This window comes from Calidris pugnax, unplaced genomic scaffold, assembly GCF_001431845.1.
Source record: "Calidris pugnax isolate Ruff unplaced genomic scaffold, ASM143184v1 scaffold201, whole genome shotgun sequence".
In the NCBI taxonomy this organism is placed as follows: domain Eukaryota; kingdom Metazoa; phylum Chordata; class Aves; order Charadriiformes; family Scolopacidae; genus Calidris; species Calidris pugnax.
The window spans coordinates 764594-783803 of record NW_015090933.1 but is presented as its reverse complement, the minus strand read 5'-3'; the positions used below and the strand labels follow the sequence as shown (position 1 = coordinate 783803).

Genomic DNA, 19210 nt, shown 5'->3' with positions numbered 1-19210 from the left:
AATACAGCAAGAAAAGCTTTACAAAAAACCTCCTCAGAATGAGGTTTTATTTTCCCTAAGATTCAGCACTGATAAAGATTATGAAGAGGATTAACTCCAATGCAGCACTCTGAATATGTTATTTTCCTAGCAAGACTCTTACAGCAGTGGCACTGATATATTATCAACAGCCGATTATTTTTACAACCTTTTCTTTTTATTTCTTGAAACTGTGTATATGCTATATGAAAGGTCAGAGCAGAAATATAGCCTGGTACACCATTTGATTTTAATTTGAAAATGACTCACATGACTTATAAGAGCAGGGAGAAGAACAGAGAAGGGAGATTTTACAGGTGAACGGTGGAAAAAACAACGCCTTGAATATTGCTGGCTTTTTCTCAATGTTCCAGTTACGTTTTAATTAAATTGTCCAACAATTGCGTTGAAAAAGCCGGGTTGTTGTTTTGTTTCATGACAGAGAACATAAGAGGTGTGAATGTAGTGAAATAAAGGGAACTAATTACTGAGGGAAAGGCTGTAGATATGACTCAACTAGCAATGAGTTCAAAAAGCCTCACAGCGTTCTGTATAGTTTTAATCAGTCTGAGATGAATGTTTCTGTTTCAAAAAGTGTTTCATTAAAGCAGCTCCATTTTTACACAAAAGAATGGCATCTTTGTTTATTTACCTTTTATTGCTGCCTAAAGACTCGGTACAGACGATTGCCATAGTGGGAAAGAAGCAACAGAAAGAGAAGCCCCAGCGCAGCTCTGGCAGGCTCCCCTGAGAACTCAACGCACAGAGACTCCCCCTGCTCCCCCCACCCCAACTGGTTTGCACTGGAGGAGAGGCAGACAGCCCTAGGTTACGATTTGGGGAATAACAGAGGAGCTACAAAAATTATTTTAAACCGTAAATGCCAAATTCCATAAGAGTAAATGCAAACGAGGCCAGCTATTAATAAACAGTGTTTAAAAAACCAACAAAATGTAAATAGGACAACACAATTTCAATTCATCAACCAGAAGACTCTGATATTCAGACCATCTTGCAACCCATTCTAGAAATTTGAATGCAATGTTATCTTGTACCACGAAATAATCGCCTGATTATTTCTCAAAACGCAAAGTTCCAAATAATTTCTTCAGGAGGAAAAAAAACAAACAAATGAGCTTCACCACAATCGGTGATTACAGCACCTCCAAACCACCCTGGGCAACGCAACACTGAAATGCACTCATTTTCTCTAGATTAACATTCATTACGATAAACATGTAAAAAAATTATTCAGCTGTGGAGAACATCAACATTCAAAAGTTTAAGCAGAAGACAAATAACTTATCCGTTCAGACATTAATGAGCAATAGAGAGGAACAAAAGAGGGGAAAAGCAACTCAAGTATGTTATACTCTTAACCAATATATGCCTTATAAGCACACAGACATTTTCTTGTTTGTGTTCTGTTACTGAATTTTAATTCAACCAGTTGTTCACGACAGCAGTTTGCAATTCAACTGGTAGACCTTCTGAAGGGTCATACTATGTAAAAATTAAAAGCTAAAACATTAATTCTTCTCCCAGAACTATAGAGCTTTTTCTTTGTTTCTATGTACTGCAATTTAGCAATGTGTTAAAAGACTCTGAGTTCAGTAAAATTACAGAATCAGGAATATCTCCAGTTGGAAGGACCCATAAGGATGATTGAGCCCAACTCCCAGCTCCTTGCAGGGCCACCTAAAACTGACAAAGAGCAATGACTAAGAGCAAATATGACGAAGAGCATTGTCCACATGCTCCCTGAACTCTGACAGGCTTGGGGCTGTGACCACTGCCCTGGGGAGCCTGAATAACAGCTGATAAAAAAAATGAAAAAAAAGAACAATAAATTATGTGCAGGGAATTATAAACCAGCTTAAATTTTTGACATTATGGGCAAAATAGATATAAAACTTATTACCATTTACAAAGTATATTGCAGACCATGGGATATGGTTCTGCTTCTCCACCTGTTATGGATGAACCCCCAAGATAGATATAAAACTTATTACCATTTACAAAGCATATTGCAGAACATGGGATGGGGTTCTGCTTCTTCACCTTTTATGGATGAATCCCCAAGAGGGATGCTCTTCCTTGCATTAAAAAAAAGTACATATATATAAAAAAAATTTTATAAAGTTGTATATTCTCCTGATCCATCCATTTCTATTACCAAATCTCCATCAACAAAACCCCCTTCCATTTTGAAAAAATTTGGCTGTCTGGGATAATATTTGGATCTGCTGCTCTGGATCAGTACCCTTCTCCTTTGGCTCTACAAAACTTCTGTGTCCAAATCTCCTAAATACACAACTATGGTGAAAGCTCTTTTGTGGAATGTCACATGTGACGAAATTATATATATATATATATATAAAATTTTATAAAGTTGTATATTTTCCTGATCCATCCATTTCTATTACCAAATCTCCATCAACAAAACCCCCTTCCATTCTGACAAAATTTGGCTGTCTGGGACAATATTTGGATCTGCTGCTCTGGATCAGTACCCTTCTCCTTTGGCTCTACAAAACTTCTGTGTAGCAAATTTCCTAAATACACAACTATGGTGAAAGCTCTTTTGTGGAATGTCATACACAACATCTCCTGATCCATCCATTTCTATTACCAAATCTCCATCAACAAAACCCCCTTCCATTTTGAAAAAATTTGGCTGTCTGGGATAATATTTGGATCTGCTGCTCTGGATCAGTACCCTTCTCCTTTGGCTCTACAAAACTTCTGTGTCCAAATCTCCTAAATACACAACTATGGTGAAAGCTCTTTTGTGGAATGTCACATGTGACGAAAGATGGGGAAACACCTGTGGGTTAATAGCCCAAAGAAACCTGAGAGAAGCAGCAAAGCAGTAGGAGGAGCCATCTGGCCACTCTTGCAATACATCCAAAGACATGGCAGAACTGCACCGTTCTGTGTTTGTCACCCAGATGTGGGTGAAAGAAGAGCTCAGGAGAAATCTTAGTCAACTGCTGTCACTGAGGCTTATCTTAGATGCTACCTCTGATAACGAAGTGACACTCAGAGTCTCAGGAGAGGCACAGCACTCACAGCTGGGGGACCTTACACACTAACTAACATATTTATTGTGACCTTGCAATGGCAGGGGAAACCCAGCTGTGTGACATATGCTGCATGGATTACATTCTAAAAATAACCCACCCTTCTGTGGCAGTCTGTTCAATCAGCAAACAGCCTCCCTCCAGCCCCTCGCACTGCTCAAAGTATTTCCTCAAGACAAACATACTCAGGGAAAAAATTCTATTTAAAAATCATAAGAAAAGAAATTAAAAAAAAATGCCTGCAGCATAGGACAGGGCACGAGTAAAGGTTGCAAGTGTTATTTTTATGACTTTGTGTCTGTAAAGGACTGGGAATTAATGTCAGCTCAGGTACATGACGATCTCAAGCCCTAACCACCCTGGTTTCAGATGAGTTCAAAGTTCTACGCTGTCAGGCACACAGCCTTGTGCATCATCCACTGAGATAACAAACACCTCCAACATATCATGAAGGACTAGGCTGAAAACAGACCACAAAAGTAACTCTTGCACTTTAATAGCTGTTCTGTATCTTTATCAGCATTTAATCTATTAAAGATTTGAAGTTGGTTAGGTGAAAAATGACTGCCCTCACATCTGAGAACCTTCCAGTTAACCATCACAGTGCTTTCCAGCGGTCACCCAGCCTCACCCCTCCGAAAGCTTCCAAAAAGGCTTTTAAAATAGACATTAAATGGGGAGAATTAATTGTGCATTTACAGTTCCGACTTTACAGAGACAGTAAGCAAATTTAGTATTGGCATTTGCACGTACCATTTCCTTGTGATTTGGATAGAATGTCTGCTCAATTAAAGGGAACTTCTCTGGACCCAGAGTTTTGTAGACAGACACCAGCTGGGCAAACTGTAAAATGAAGCAAAACAACAGAAAAAGCTTAGGAGAGAAACCACACTCTACTAAAACGCTCTCATGCTGTCATTTTGCTTCCTGTTTTCTGTGTTTCATCCACTCAGCAAACACACACACACGCTATACGCTTTCTCTGTCTTCCTCTCTCACTTGTACATGTTTTTATTCCATCCAAGCGATGACTTCATGTACAGAGCAACAAAGAACAACACCTCTAGGAGGTACACGTACAGAAAATTAAATACATTCCAGTACTGGTTTGCAAATACCTCAGAGTCTACACATTTTAAGCTGATTTTGTGATAATAATATTTTTGCATTTCCTACCATCTTTAACCTAAGGATCAGATGTATTTTGCATTCATTTGGCCTCTGGCACCTCACTGAACATTGAAAAGCAATTTTGCAAGCTGGCAAACAGAGAAAAGCAATAACCACGTCATATGCAACAAATCAGGTGAAGAACAAACAGGAGGGTTTGCATTTCGGAGGCTCTGGCCACCCAGCACAGGCACACGAGGCAGGGGAAGAATGGCCTGTCAACAAAGGCATTGATGAATTTAAACAGCTCCATGCTATTGACATTTCTATTCGTGTTTCCTTTCCGGACCCTTTCTCCGATACACCCAGTCCACCCAAACACTAACTGTAGTAACTTCACACAGAAAGCAAACCAACATCTGAACACAAAAAGGCAAAGAATTCTTTATTATACAGAAGTCTATTTTGGGGCTGTTCTTCCCCTTTAGCGAGCAGATGAACTCTTTTGCTGAAACAGTTCAAAACCGAAGTCCCTCCCGAACCCGCGGCGTTTCAGGGGAGGTTTCCAAGGAGCGAGGGGACGTTGGCAGGGAGAAGGCCACTATTGTCCCCAGCCTCCCCAGCTCGGGCTCCTACACGCCTGTGATGTGGTCAGTTGTCATGATGCCAACATGAGACATAAACAACCCCGCACAACAGTCTGAATAGTGGGTCTGCTGGTTACAAACAGGGGAAGAAGCAAAAAACAACAGAATTCTGTCCGTAACTCTGTTAACGCAATTTAGGGTGCAGGGATAGCAAAAACTCTTTAAAAGCCAAAAAAAAACCCCCCAAAACCAGTGAGGAAAGCTTTGCATCGCATTTCCAGCATGCAGAATTTGTTTAATTTAGTGGTGTTTCCGTAGGTTGGGTAAAACACATATTCAAATCTTGAAGTCCAGCGGAAAATACCTTAATGGTGAGTGGGTTTCACTGAAATTTAAGAAATTCTCATTGGACAGCTTGCATGTGCTGTACGAAACACACCTCAAGGAAAGGAAATATTACAGCAGCTACCAAAATAAGGTGGTCTGGAAATAGGATTTCTGACAACTTACTATTTACTTCTGCTCTTATCCAAGAACCAAATTCAAAACTTCATAGAGCAAATACTGCCTATTAAATACATTATTTTTGCAAAACAATTGTTATGTTAAAATAAACCTATTTAACTATCTTTAAGTAAAAACCTTTAAAAAAAAATCATATGGTTGTATCTTCTGTAATTCTTTCCTTATTTTCTTTTCCATTTTCACTGAAAGCAAGCAAAGGACAGTGAGAAACTGACACTATTTGTAGGGGTTGTGGCATTCACTTAAGAGGTAAGAAAGCTATAATTCAGATTAATACTGGCAAATGTTTGTTTATTTAAAATAAAATACTATGAACCACAGATAAAACACATCTATCACTCTGAAGTACCCTCTAGTCTAGTAATTGAGCTATGAAATAGAACATAGGAAAAGTAGGTTTACTTTTCCTGAGGCAGAGGAGAGAAGTAACTCAGATTTCCCAGAGCTGGGGGGAATGATTTACCCTTTGCCCCCCCTGGGACACGGCTCACCTGTGCATCTATGACTTTGGGAATCTGCTGTCAAACTTTGCTCTCCCAAAAAAGCAACTTGATAAATTCAACCCAAATTCACATGAAGTTTTGGCATTCTAAATGTACATCCTTAAACTGCTGGTAAATATTTCTCCTGATTCCTACTGGGCAGTTTGTGGAAAATAATTTCATTTATGTATTAATGAACTTCTATCAGTTTGTAACAGGGATCTGGACTGTACCTTTTCATATTTTCCTTTTGAGCAGCTGAAGCAAACAAATATCAGTTACACAGACTGAAGCAAAAGACCACTCCTGAAAATCCCTTGTATCTGGAACCTACACAGAGCTTACAGTCTGAATTCAGAACATCACCTTGTCTGCTCTTCTATACAAACCAGGTTTTAAAGGTCTGCTGCAAACTACACTAAAATTTGATGTTCTTTAAACTTTAAACCTCTCTCTCTCTCTCAAAAAAAAAGACCATATTAATGCTTTGCCTTTATTAGAGTTTTGAAAATGTTTTGTTTTACTGGGCTAGATAATATGACCTTAAACAACACCTTTAAGTCACAATATAAGTTTATCAAATTCTTCCCTGGGCAAAAGCATCATCTTTTTAGATTATAAACTACTGAAGTATTATCTAATCCAATGCTGAATGTTTTCAGATATGGGACGTTCATGAAACAGAAAATGCTGGTAAAGCTACTCCATATTTAAATAAAGTATTTCACATGGATGCCGAAAATCCTGGGAGATTTTAGCAATTACCTAAAAAAAAAACCCCAAACCCAAACCAAAACCTCATAGAGTTTAGTATTTCAGCAGGAGTCTTTTCAACATCTTCAGAAAAAACAAGGAAGTGGAAAAAGTTCTTTGAGCTCTTATTTTAGCTAGCTGAATTTACTTCTCATTTTCAATTTTTGTATCCTATTTTCAGCTTGAAGAGAGTATTCTCAGGTACATATATTTATGGTTTTCAGATTATTTTTTTAAAAAGGGAAATAGGGGGATTTTGTAACATTCTTTGTAATGTCAGCTCTTCTTTTTTCTACTGGGGATTAAATGCTTTCACATCCAGGCCTACAGATTATTCTTCCATAAAAGAACAGGAGAGCACCAGCTGTACTACTTCTCCATTCCAACAAAGTACGTTACAGATAAGAAATACTTAGTCAAAAAAGACAGTTATTCCCTTTGATTTCAGATAAAAGCTTTATGAGGTTTCATTACACTAAGAACGGAACACTATAAATTTGACTGCATAGACTGTACTGTAATCAAGCAGTGCACAGTTACAAAACCCCACTTTGCTAACTTCATAAAGATATGAATAATGACTCTGCTTATCACTGTAGATGAGTTACAATGAGCTTAACTACATGCATGCCATCCCTGAAACGCTCAGATTTTCTCCTGAACAAACTGCACAAATGTTTTCCTAAAAGATAATTAGATATGATATTTAAAATTAATTATTCCAGATGGTGCTTATTGTTACCTTTAACTACAGCAAGCTTCCAATCTCTCTGGCCAGACTGAAGGATATATATCATTGGCCATTCCAGTGGAGAACTTCCTGCTATGGTTGAGTAAGATTTTCATGCAACAAACTACTTCACATTTGCCTGTACAATTGCTTCCCATCAGGGAAGTGCCACTGAGCTGTGTATTATACAGTCTTTTCTGTCAGAGGTTTTCCTTTATTATGACTATTCATTATCCATCCTTTTTACAGCTTCTGCTGGCAGTGGAAGAACTCCCACCAGCCATCTCATACCGCATGGTAACAACCAAAATGATCACAAAATTCTCTGGATAGTCTGTTTCACCAACCCAGAGAGTTGGCATTCCCTAGGACTAGAGAAACAGGAGAACTCTGATGGGTGAACACTTTTTGAAATATATGATTGTAAGAGATGTACAGCAGCCTAGATCTGTTTCACCAACCCAGAGAGTTGGCATTCTCTAGGACTAGAAACAGCAGAACTCTGATGAACACTTTTTGAAATATACGATTGTAAGAGATGTACAGCAGCCCAGTATAACTACAAACATATCAGGGGTCTTTGGTGGCCAACAGCTTGAGAGATGAACATTGTAGACCCTTCAGAGGGAGAAGAAATTAAGCAATTGTGTGGAAGGGGCTGGGAAGGTACGTTTGACACTTGGACTCTGTAGGAGTCGATTTACTTTAACCAAGATTTTTATCTATGCCTGTATTTTAAACACAGTTTCTGTATTCCTCTTTGTGGCTTTTGATTTTTTTTTTCCTTAAATTACTATTACCTGGGATATATCTGTGTTATTCTTTTTGTGCTTTTCATAATATTTGTTCTTTGTTGCGACTGGCCCACACTTCTTCTATTTTGCTTTAGTAAACATTAAATACTTTTCCAGAAGGCTGAGTACATGTACATATGATTTGCTATCTGATAGCTAATACGAGCATCGAGGGGCAGGGAGCACCGACTGTAGTTTACGTCCCTCTTGCTGTCAGCAGGAGCTGACAGACAACTTAATGAAAGCATTCAAACTTTCAAAGTCAATTCAAAGTTTGACATGGCAACTGAACAATGAAACGCCGCCTACAAATCGGTTTGGGCACAGTAACAGAATACAGAGGAGATTGGAACTGACAAAAGAACTTGATGTTCCTCCAGTAGGTTTCCATTATTACCATGCAAGGCCAAAGACAACACAGTTGGACTATGAATGGAAAGATAACTTATATGGATGCTGTATCATAGCTCAAGTGCTAGTTTTATAACGCTGAGGAGTTGTTTCCTAACCCTTTTGCAGCTCAGCCTCTCACAAGAACATACTGATGATCTCTGCCTCGCCAAGCTGAGCTGCAAAGCCCAAGGCATTTTATTTGAGTCCTGCTGTGTGACCCATCACTGGGGGAATAACAGCATCTCCTCCTTCCACCTCGGACTGCAGCTCAGCTTTCCTCACCTTCTTTATATCCAGCTCCCTCCTTTACCCTCTGAGGTGCTTCTCTGCATCTACTGCAATGGAGCTACCAAGCCTGTGTGGATTGTGCTGACCCTATTTGGCTCTCTGCTCCAATTTACCCACAATTTCCAAAGGCATTTATTTGGCTTCTGCACCTCTCCTGCAGCATGAACACTGCAGCCCGTACCACCTCTGAGACCGTACCAACCATTTGGCTTCTGCACCTCTCCTGCAGCATGAGCCCTGCAGCCCATACTGCCTCTGAGAGGCACATCTCTCCAACTGCTAATCACTGCTGTAATTAACTGCCTGGAATATTTTCACATCACAATTAACATCTGATGAGATACACAAGCCATTAAGAATTTCTACAGGATGCAAAAAAGCCTTAAATAAAAACCTCTGCCCTTGGAAGAACTGCATGCAGAGGTTTTGCTTGCAAATTATCAGAGTGCGTACATGAGAAGGAAAAAAAGAAAGTTTTCCACAACAGTTAAAAAAGCAGGATTTAAAAAAAAAAAACACCCCAAAACAACAAAAAAATGAGAAGAGGATCACAGAGACATAAAAACACTTCACCTTGGCTCCCAAAGTTGGGTAGCAAGGCATCTGGCAATGAAACACCTTGGCTGATGAAAGAGGCAGTGACAAAATGTGTAAACAGTGAGGAAAGTGAGATTTAAGGAAGACATGCGGATTAAAATGAAGGAAAAATATCTCTGAGCATAAAAGGTAGAAAACAGACCGAGACATGTTTGTTCGAAAAGGATTAGGGAAAATTAGTACCAGGAGGCCTAGAGCAAGAAGCCTTCTGGAACTTTTTATTTCAGAATGAAAAGTTACAGAGGGAAAGGAGAGGTTTATGGAACTGAGTCATTCCAATAAAAGCTACGAGGGCTCCTTCTTGGGTGCACCTGGCAGCAGTGAGAATGTGCAGTTTATTCCACTATTATGGGAACATCGAGTTCAGCGTCCTCTTCAAGGAAACATTTGTGCACCTGTTTATTTTAATGGGACATGGGCATGTGCACTTCTTAAAAGGGTTTGGGGCTCGCTACAATAAAAAGAGATTTTATTGCTTTGTGGGCTGTTTTAGAGATACTAAAATCTGGAGACTTTCCAGTCAAAATAGTAAGGTTCTACAAAAATACTGAATTCAATGAAGCTTTGCAGTAGAGGAGGAAAGCTATCTTTTAATGCAAACTGGGTTTTTACAGACAGCCCTCCCATGTTCGTTGTTAAAGAGTCTTGTAGATAATGAAAATGCGTGCAGGTGTTCAGATGTGACTGAATGATGTTATCTTCAGAAACAAAGCATTATTTAGGTACTTAACCATTGAAGGAAGAAGTAAATCCCAATTTAAAGCTGAACATATGGTTCAAATACGTTTCATTTGCTTTCTCTTAAATTGTACATAGATGCAATCACATGCATCTATAACTTTGTTCACAGAATTCAAACTCAGTCAAACTGAGCTTCTTACCTACATGGCTCTACTGTCCCGAGATGTCTCCCTCATTCCAGCAAGATAAGGAAATCTGAAAAACTTTTTCTCAAAGGATGCCCTGGCAAAGCTCAATGGTAGAACGCCATTCTCCAGACAAGACCCGGCAACACTCTTCTAAGGAAAAATTATCTTAGATACTTTAATGAAATATAGCACACAGGTTTCCTCTTTAATTAAATATTACGATTGCACAAGAAATCAAACTTGATTGCATAATCTGGCCTTCAATGACGGATATTTGACTTAAGCACAAAAGAGGGTTTCTGAATTTCAATAGTATAGCAGGAACAGCAGAAAACACCCAAGGATATAAACCACAGCTTTACAGTCCTGCTTTTCAGATTACTCTTGCAGACTTTATTTAAATAGCTTCCTTCAGTTGAAGTTAAGAAATGGTTAAAAGTCTGTTTCAATTTTCTGCCACTAGAAGTGTTCAATGCAATGCAAGTCTGTAATGGATGTCGGGAGCTCCCACTGCTGCTCTTTAGTGCAGAGAAGAACAGGGCAGAGTGACAACAACCTTGCACAAAATTCAAGAACGCAGTAAAAAAACCCTGAGTCTAGTTCTGAATTAAATTGGCCTCATGGCAGCAAATGCTGGTCAAAGCAAAATATATACATATATTCAGTTTATATATAAAGTACCTCATAGTTCAAGTAAAGATTGATGAACATAGAGCTGTAAGAAATACTTGCTGTATGGAACAGAAAACAAGTCATCGCCCCACTGAGATATATTCATTATTTAAGAGTTTCTGCTTTTTTCAAGGAATTTCAAGAGAGCTTACATATTGTAGGAAAGCAAAATCATTTAGCAAGACTGTAATATTCCCTTTCTATTGCAAGAATAGATTAAACTTGTTTCAAGGAATTTCAAGAGAGCTTACATATTACAGGAAAGTAAAATCATCTAGCAAGACTGTAATATTCCCTTCTATTGCAAGAATAGATTAAACTTAAAATAGCTCTATAAAGAGGTGCAAGGAGGAATATACACTGCTACATTTAATTTATTTAAATTTCTGTTATGCATTTAAACACATAATTATTTATGAACGTTGCTCCAATTTAATGTTAAACCGTGTTCGTAAATTGTCTCTTGACCAAAAAGCTTAAAGTATTTTCACCTCCTTTCTGACACAGTTTTGTGAATTTACTTTCAGCTCTCGCACTACAAATCCATCAACATGTTTTGCTTTAACTGGCAGACTGAGCAAAGAGGCCAAAATCTCCACTGGCTGACAGAGACTTAAACCACAGGTTTTTATGCCTAAAAAAAGTTCTGCTTGGATCAGTGCTGGAGGAAGAGCACATGTGGACAGTTTGTTCTCTGGCTGCCCTAGAGAGACACCACCGTCTGCCTTCACTATGTCTGTCATCCTTTATATGAATAAAAGCCACAAATCTGGTCTTAGATAGACCTCTGCCATTCATGTAAATATTTGCAGACAGGCTAATTGGATTCGTTAGGGAGATTGCCAGACATTATCACGTGAAGCTGCTCAATCTTTACCATCCATGCAATTGTACCCCGTGCCCAAGAGAGCAACTCTTCACCGCCTGAGGGAGAGACGGGCAGGACCAGCTGAAGGGAAAGGAAGGAATGGCTCTTCCTACAGGAGCCTCCTGAAGTCTTTTGTGGTAGGGAAAGGCCATGAAACAACCTCTTCAGGCGAGCTCTGGCTGCCCAGTGTCCCCATCATGATCCATCAAGCAGATAAATCTTGCCAGAATGGTTGAAAGAATCAAGTTCAGGGCTGGCTCCAGGTCTAATGAAATATGCAAAACTATAGCCACTGACTAAAATATAGATCTTAACATTTCTAAGATTTATAATGTTAATAGATGTTAAATTTGAACATCCTTAAATGTCTTCCCTACCCAGGTTGAAGCAAGATTGCAGGAACACCTTCTTTAGCCTTGACCTTCAACAAGATTCCCTCTGGCACATAGAGAACTGCAATAACCAGCCAAATTCTAGCCCATTGCTCAGGATTACTGTACAAATCTTATTTTTGGTAATGAGCAAAGAATTTTCTTACAGCGCAGTAATATTAGGTAAGAAATTTATAAGCTCTTTCTCTAAAAAAGACATAGAATAGCATTGGAAGGTCTCATAGATTTACAGTGAACAGGTTTTCAAAAGACTTTTCTTCTTGCATACATTCATTTTATTCGTTATTTGTTTTCCAGAAGAGTCTTTGACACAATATTGAAACTTATTCATGTGGTTGTGCCTGCCTGTTAGCCCAGCATCAATAATTTGTGTCAACAGGAGCCTGGGATGAACAGAGCTCATGTCTCTCATACGTTCCTCCCTGCAGAGTGCCTACAAGATTCCTGCCAGAGCCCCAATCTGTTGCTCAAGGTTATTAAAGTATAGCTTGGAAGGGGAAAAAAACCAAGAAGAGCACATGAAGGAGAAGAAAACACGGTGGGGGAGAGTACTATGATACCATCAGACAGCAAGGCCTGTTTAAACAGACCTTCCAAAGAAAGCAAGGGTAGAAGAGATAAATGAAGTGTCCAATAAGAGTAGAAACAGGAAGACAGATAAGTAGAAAATCATCTGCAAAAGAAATGCAGAGCAAAATACGACACATGAAGGCACAGAATTACGTAAACTTGGCAAAAGGAGCAAAAAAGAAAAATGTCAACAAACTTGGAAAAAAGTATTTGGCTGTGTGCTCAATAACCAAATAAACAAACAACAATGGGGAGATTTACAATACTACCCAGCTTGACAAAGGGAAAGCCACAACCAGCCTCCCCTCAGAAGGATTGCAGATGAGCGAGGAAATGAATTTTGGCATAACAAAGTGTTCTATGGCACTTCTCTTACATTTAAAACCCTTAATAACAATAAATTCCTACAGTGAAGCAGATGAAGCTCCAGTGATCTTTTGAAGATGTTTCCATACAAGATGGGTTCACATCTGGAGCTCTACATAAAAAATGCCAGGATCTTTCAGTCTGTCTTCTGGGCCGTAGTTCCACTCTGCCAGCTTTTGGCCCCCAAAAAGTTCTTTTTTTTTTTTTTCTTTTTTTTTTTTTATTTCCCACATCACTGAACCGATGTAGCAGTTTATCCCCGTGCCAACAGAGTTCCCTTCACTCGAGGCCAAGCCCACTCAGCGCGCAGCTGTCCCATCCTGCGGGGACAGATGTCTCTTGACAAGCTGCTACGGCTCTGCAGTAGGTTGACGTGCTGCCGTGGGGTTTCTACATCCCCTCCCTGATTGCATCAAGGCAGCATTTCAATCTAAACACAGCCTCTTCCACACAACACACAGCGACAGCTCGTTAAGGTCACAGCGCTCAGAAATGTCCTGTGTAGTCCCATTATTATGTTGTGGGTTGTGTCTTCACCAGAGTAAATGTGTAATTAATGTATCAGCAGATCCTCGAAGCCTCCTATACCAACCAGTGCCACGTAGCATCCCAGGGCACACTAATAAGGGAACAGGTTTGCAGGCAGCTACAGATGCTGCCAGGTTTTAACTCTGCAGTAAAACAACCAGAACTGCCATCATGGAATCGGACTGATTTGATGAGAATTTTCCTTCCATCATACACGTTTGGCCTACACAAGTGCAGCAGTTCTGTAGTCTCTGCACTGTTGAAATGCTTACCACTCTCTGAACCTGGAAGCAGCAAGCCAGCTGCTGTAACAGATGTAATTAGTACATCACGCTCCAGGTTTAACTGAAATAAAGTGTCCTATCTGTGGCAGCCACGGACACTGAAGCTCGCAGTCCCTGACAAGTCAGAGTCCGTGTGTTTAGTTTACTCTCCAGTTAACTCTGCCTCACTGCACATTCCTGTTACTGGCAATCTGCTCTACACAGTGGGGGTGAACAGTTAGTGCTGTTCCAGCACTGCAGCCCTACCAGTATTTGCAGCTGAATCTAAAATCAAGAGCTGGGATCAACTGGTATAAACACTTAAACGTGCAAATTTCACAAAAATCTTAATTGGAAGTATGCAAAAGGATGCATGCAGGACAGAAGAAATTTTTTTAAAATTCAAGCCAATACACTGGAAAATCGTGGGGTATTATTGCTATTATTGCTCCAGACTGAATCACAAGCATGAGATTTTACCTATTACTGCAAGCACTCATTATCATCACATTTTCCAGTTACTTCCAGCCTCCGCAATTACTTCGCTCACCTACATCGTGTACTATCAGAAAGATTACATACAATCTTGTAAGCCTCAGTTAAGGAATGTCTCACTGATTTCTTGAATAACATTTTCTAAAGGAAATTACTTGAAACAATAAATAATAACTTTGAGTATTTAATTATGCTGGGTTTTTTTCTTTTTACTATTATAAAACTTTCATAACTGCTTTACAGCAGGTTCTGCACACCATTAGACATGAAGAAAATTGTAAGACGGATCACAAATCCAACAAGGAAAGTATATATTTTTGCTTCACCTTAACTCGACGTAACTGTAAATTAAACTAGGTAAAATTTTTATCTCATTTAATGCGATGAGACAGGCCCAAGACTATTACTCTGCAACCCAACATCCTAAGAAAGGGTACAAGCCTTAAAAGGGTCCCTCCACAGCTCTGCACGTGCTCAGTAACAAAGAACTTGGCCTTTATTTATAAAAGACATGCCTTCCCCCTAGGTGGGTACCTTTCTGACATTCTTACTAGCATTTAAGTGAAATCCATCTCAACAGCCAGGCCCATGAATTTTTCATGAGTTAGGCGGTAAGTATTATCGCAGAAGTGAAATAACGGCAGTACTGTAATAGCCCCAAACATTAACATATTTCAGTAGGCCAGCCTCTCACCACACACATTCATTTCAATATTTTCTTTGCTCTGGTTTCTAGCATCCTGACTTTTCAAAGGGTTCTATGGCGCTTTGAACTTTTGATGCGCATTCGAAGGAATTATGTATGTCCTGACCACCGGAAAACACAAGCTTTAAGAACTTCGTTTTCCGAAATGTTTTTAGCGTGTTCCTGGCAGTTTTGCCACCACACCCCAATCATGTACCTCAGATCAAACACACATTCGCTGCCTGTCTCTTGGCAAAGGCACAGAAAGCCCTGTGTGTCTGCACTCTCAGAAGAGAGTTCTGCTGAAAAACCAAAGGCAGGTGCTTCAGTTTCTATCACAGGGTGTGAATCCGCCCTCGGGGTTGAAAAGAGATGCTCTACATCTGGAGCTGCAGGTTCTGCATAAGCAAAGGCCTGACATTTTGCAGAACAGTAATTTAAAAATCAAAGATTGCATATGTTGGATTCTAACTCTCATTTTATTCCATAGCCCTTTTATTACTAGTCTAACTTTCCTGACTTCCCCTCCCAGCAATTCTGTACTACTCCTGATTTTACACTGATATAAGTGATCAATTGCCCTTGACACTCTAATTTTTCCTGTTATTATAGAAATTTCAATTCACTTCTGCCACTCTAATTTCACCTGCAGGGAAATCAATCTATTTCTCATCAATTAATAAAGATTGTTAGTTATGGCTTCATCTAGAGTTCTGATTTCTAATTTTTCAGAAGGCTTTTGAAACTGCAATTTTTATAGAAATAGCTTTCATAAAAGTACCAGGTCACCCCTGTTAATAAAAGGATTGCTGAGAAACGCATCCTTTACATGATAGGAAGAAAGCGAAAGACAGAAATTTAAATAAGAAAATGGTCTTAACTGCAAACAATTAATTTCAGTTCTGCCAAATCATGGAGTCTACAAGAGGTAAGACTGGCAGGTGGTTCAATGCCTTCAGTCAGTGCTGTAAATGTTGAGCTGACTTCTGATCAAGCAACTTGGGAGAGTAATTCTGCTAGATTTTTCTAGTTACAGTTTAACAAAGTTTGTATCAGTTCATCTTAAATACATGTCATTTTAATTGTGGGGAACACAGCTTGAATCACTGGCCTAAAGTCCATTGTGGAGCACATTATGGGCAATAACATTTTTTATCTTAATGCTAGCATGCAGTGATAGATTGAGGAACTCACCCCAAGGTATCCAAAACAGTTAGCAGCAGAGATTTCACATCAGCAGGGTACCACATATGAGTTAGGTGGAATCAAACAAGCTAGAAGATAATTTTAGCAAAACCAACAGTCCTTGGCTTCTGTTGCAATATTTGAATATCCATGCAATTGGCTGAATCAAATAATCAATTTATTTTTACCCTCAGACTATTTATTCTGAACTTGAGTTGGAACAGGTTTGCCTGACTTCTTGCAGTGTTCACCTCTCCTAAACCTGATTAAGATTTCATGATGCTCTGGGATGAACCTGGTTGTCTCCACATCTCCCACTGCCACAAAGAACAGGAGTCAAGATATTCCAAGTTAAATACCCAAAACAAGCTCCCTCATGTTTGTACAGAAACTATTGTTGTGCTCAAATTTGAAGTCCACACTCCTAAGTAGGATCCAGTTGAAGTACAGTGCCACCACGAATTCAGAATGGCAACCAATCTCACATTTCGAGGCTTCGCTTATGGTCACAGGTAATTAAAACACAGAATTGAGGCCATTGGTGGGGCAAAGCAAGATCATAGTCACAACACATGAACGCTGCCGACTCAGCCTCACTGTGTCTGACACTTTAAAATGTCTCTAGAATAGTTATTTCTGAGAGGAAATACCTAAGGGATGTGAAATGGACTCTTGCTGAGGCTGTGCAAAATCTGAGTACTTTGAACAAAACATATTTTGGCTGTTAGACGTCGAAACGTCAAGGTAGAAACAACTCAAAGGAAAAAAAGAATCATTCTCTCTATGTTCAAATAAAGAGCTTAAAAATGTCTCAACTCAGATACAAATGAAATGAAAACAAACTAAGAAGCTTCAGTCAAAAAGGCGGTTTCTGCAAAAAGCAAAGATACAGACATGGCAATTCAGAAGACAGTCATTTCATCACACCTTAAAAAACTTCTACCAGAACTCAAGACTATTTTTAAATTATTATAACTCCAAATTCAAATAAGACCTTAAAAGCATAATACTTTATTACCTGTTTGTGAGGTGTATTGTATAGAAAAAAACAAAAGAGATAGCTTTATTAGTTTGGTGGAAGAACAGCCATGACACTAATGCCACCAGAACAATTTTACAAGGAAGAATTTGCTTTTTATTGCATCATCATTGCATATAAATGCTACTGTAATTGCTTCACTGCCCAGCTTTATTGCAGACAGTGAATCAAAGCACTAAGAAATGCCACACAGCATAGAAAATGTAATGTATTAAAATAATGGACTCAGCAACGTACAATATGTATTCTGAGAAGTTATAAATGCTCTATCAATTATTTATTGCCCACTGTAGTTTACTGCAACACAAAAGTATAATAAAGTTAGCTGCAGAAGACGTATGACTGTAGTTTACTGCAACACAAAAGTATAATACAGTTTTCTGCAGATGCATGTTAAAATCTGCTGACATATTTTGGAGGGATTTTCATAGTAAGTGTGAAAAAATAAACATCTTCAAGGCAGTTCTGCTGACATATTTTGGAGGGATTTTCATATTAAGTGTGAAAAAATAAACATCTTCAAAAACGTATTACAGTAAAACTTTCTTTTGGTGTGAAAAATACTGCCAACTATTCTTTTCTTACCCAGTCATCAGGGGGAAAAGTTACAAAGCTTTGGCTATTTATAACAAGTGGTCCCTTTAATGGTTCATTAGCTCTTGGGCAACTGAATATATCTACTATAGGAACAGTGACCGCACCACTCATAATCATCTTTTGCAGCACCACATTTTAACTGGTTGCTACTAACAGTTCTCCATGAACCAAAAGGATCACCAAGTTCTGCCTCCATCACTACAAAGCACATCGTGAAAAGCTGAATTGGCTCCTACACTAAAACTAGCAAACATCAGTGATTCTCCAACATACTCCAGGTGTAACTGAAAAGGCTCTCTCCTACCCCATATGCACAAGATTATGAAAAGAGCTTTCAAATGAGGAAACGAATAGTTTCAGATTTCCTTGCTGAAGCACAGCCTCAAAAATTTCACAGGCATGAGGAACACACTGGCTAAAAGTTTGTTTAAATTATGTTCAAAACCACAAACATGAAAAATATTCTCAGCTTGCTTTTCCCAGACAAATTGTCAATAAACACACTTTCCTCGCTTGAGGAAGTATGTTAGCGGTGGGCAGGCTTTCCGTTAGTTTCCTCACTTATTTCATTCTTTGTACAACAAATATTTTTTCTCTCTGTCCCCACACTGCCTACACTAGCCCTTTGAAAAAATTATTTAAATACCTTAGGTTAACTTCTTATTCCTTTCACTATCGCTTCGCTGCTCTGCTAAGCAACTTTGCAGTTTGATACACAATATTCATACAATACAAGCAAACAAAATAGAATAGTCACTAAATTTTCTGCACCATCAGAACTTTTCTGGTCCATCACTTACCACCCATGGTTTGTCACAGAAGTTATAGACGGATTCCAGGGAGTTGACGCTAGGGATGCCCGCGTACTGCATTCCGATGATCAAGTTACGGAAATCCTCGTTTTCTGCCATACTGAATGAATGCTGTCGAACCAGGACAAAATCAGGCCGGAATGACCTAGCAAGAAAAAGATACATTGCTAAAAGTCAATGATCAAATCGTTTTCCCTTCAACAGCAAAATCTTAAAAGGGAAAAACGTCTGGCTGATGGATAGAGAAGTATTAAAAGAACGCTCAAAACAAAGGTAAATGCTACAAGACAGAAAGAATTACTATGGCTCTATGAAAATCTGTTCTGTAGCATTTCCTAGCCACTGTTCAGAAAAGATCAGCATCCAGTCAATAATGTGCCTCCATTAAGTGAAGAGACAAACGATTTTCAGGTTGTTTTCCCACTGAAAGATAAATCATATATATACAAAATACAATCTCCGAGTATGTTCTTAGTGTATCTACACCACCTCCTGAGCAATGAGAATCA

At 39.0% G+C, this 19210-nt stretch overlaps 1 protein-coding gene across 1 annotated transcript in view; it reads right to left on the bottom strand.

Moving 5' to 3' along the window:
* Window positions 1–19210, bottom strand: part of SYN2 (synapsin II) — a gene marked incomplete at its 5' end in the record, with an annotated part of 114996 nt that overhangs the window by 89678 nt on the left and 6108 nt on the right. Inside the window, 2 exons of the mRNA XM_014951681.1 lie at window positions 3855–3944; window positions 18690–18846. Coding sequence (XP_014807167.1) covers window positions 3855–3944; window positions 18690–18846 — 247 coding nt within the window. The remainder of the gene's footprint in view (window positions 1–3854; window positions 3945–18689; window positions 18847–19210) is intronic.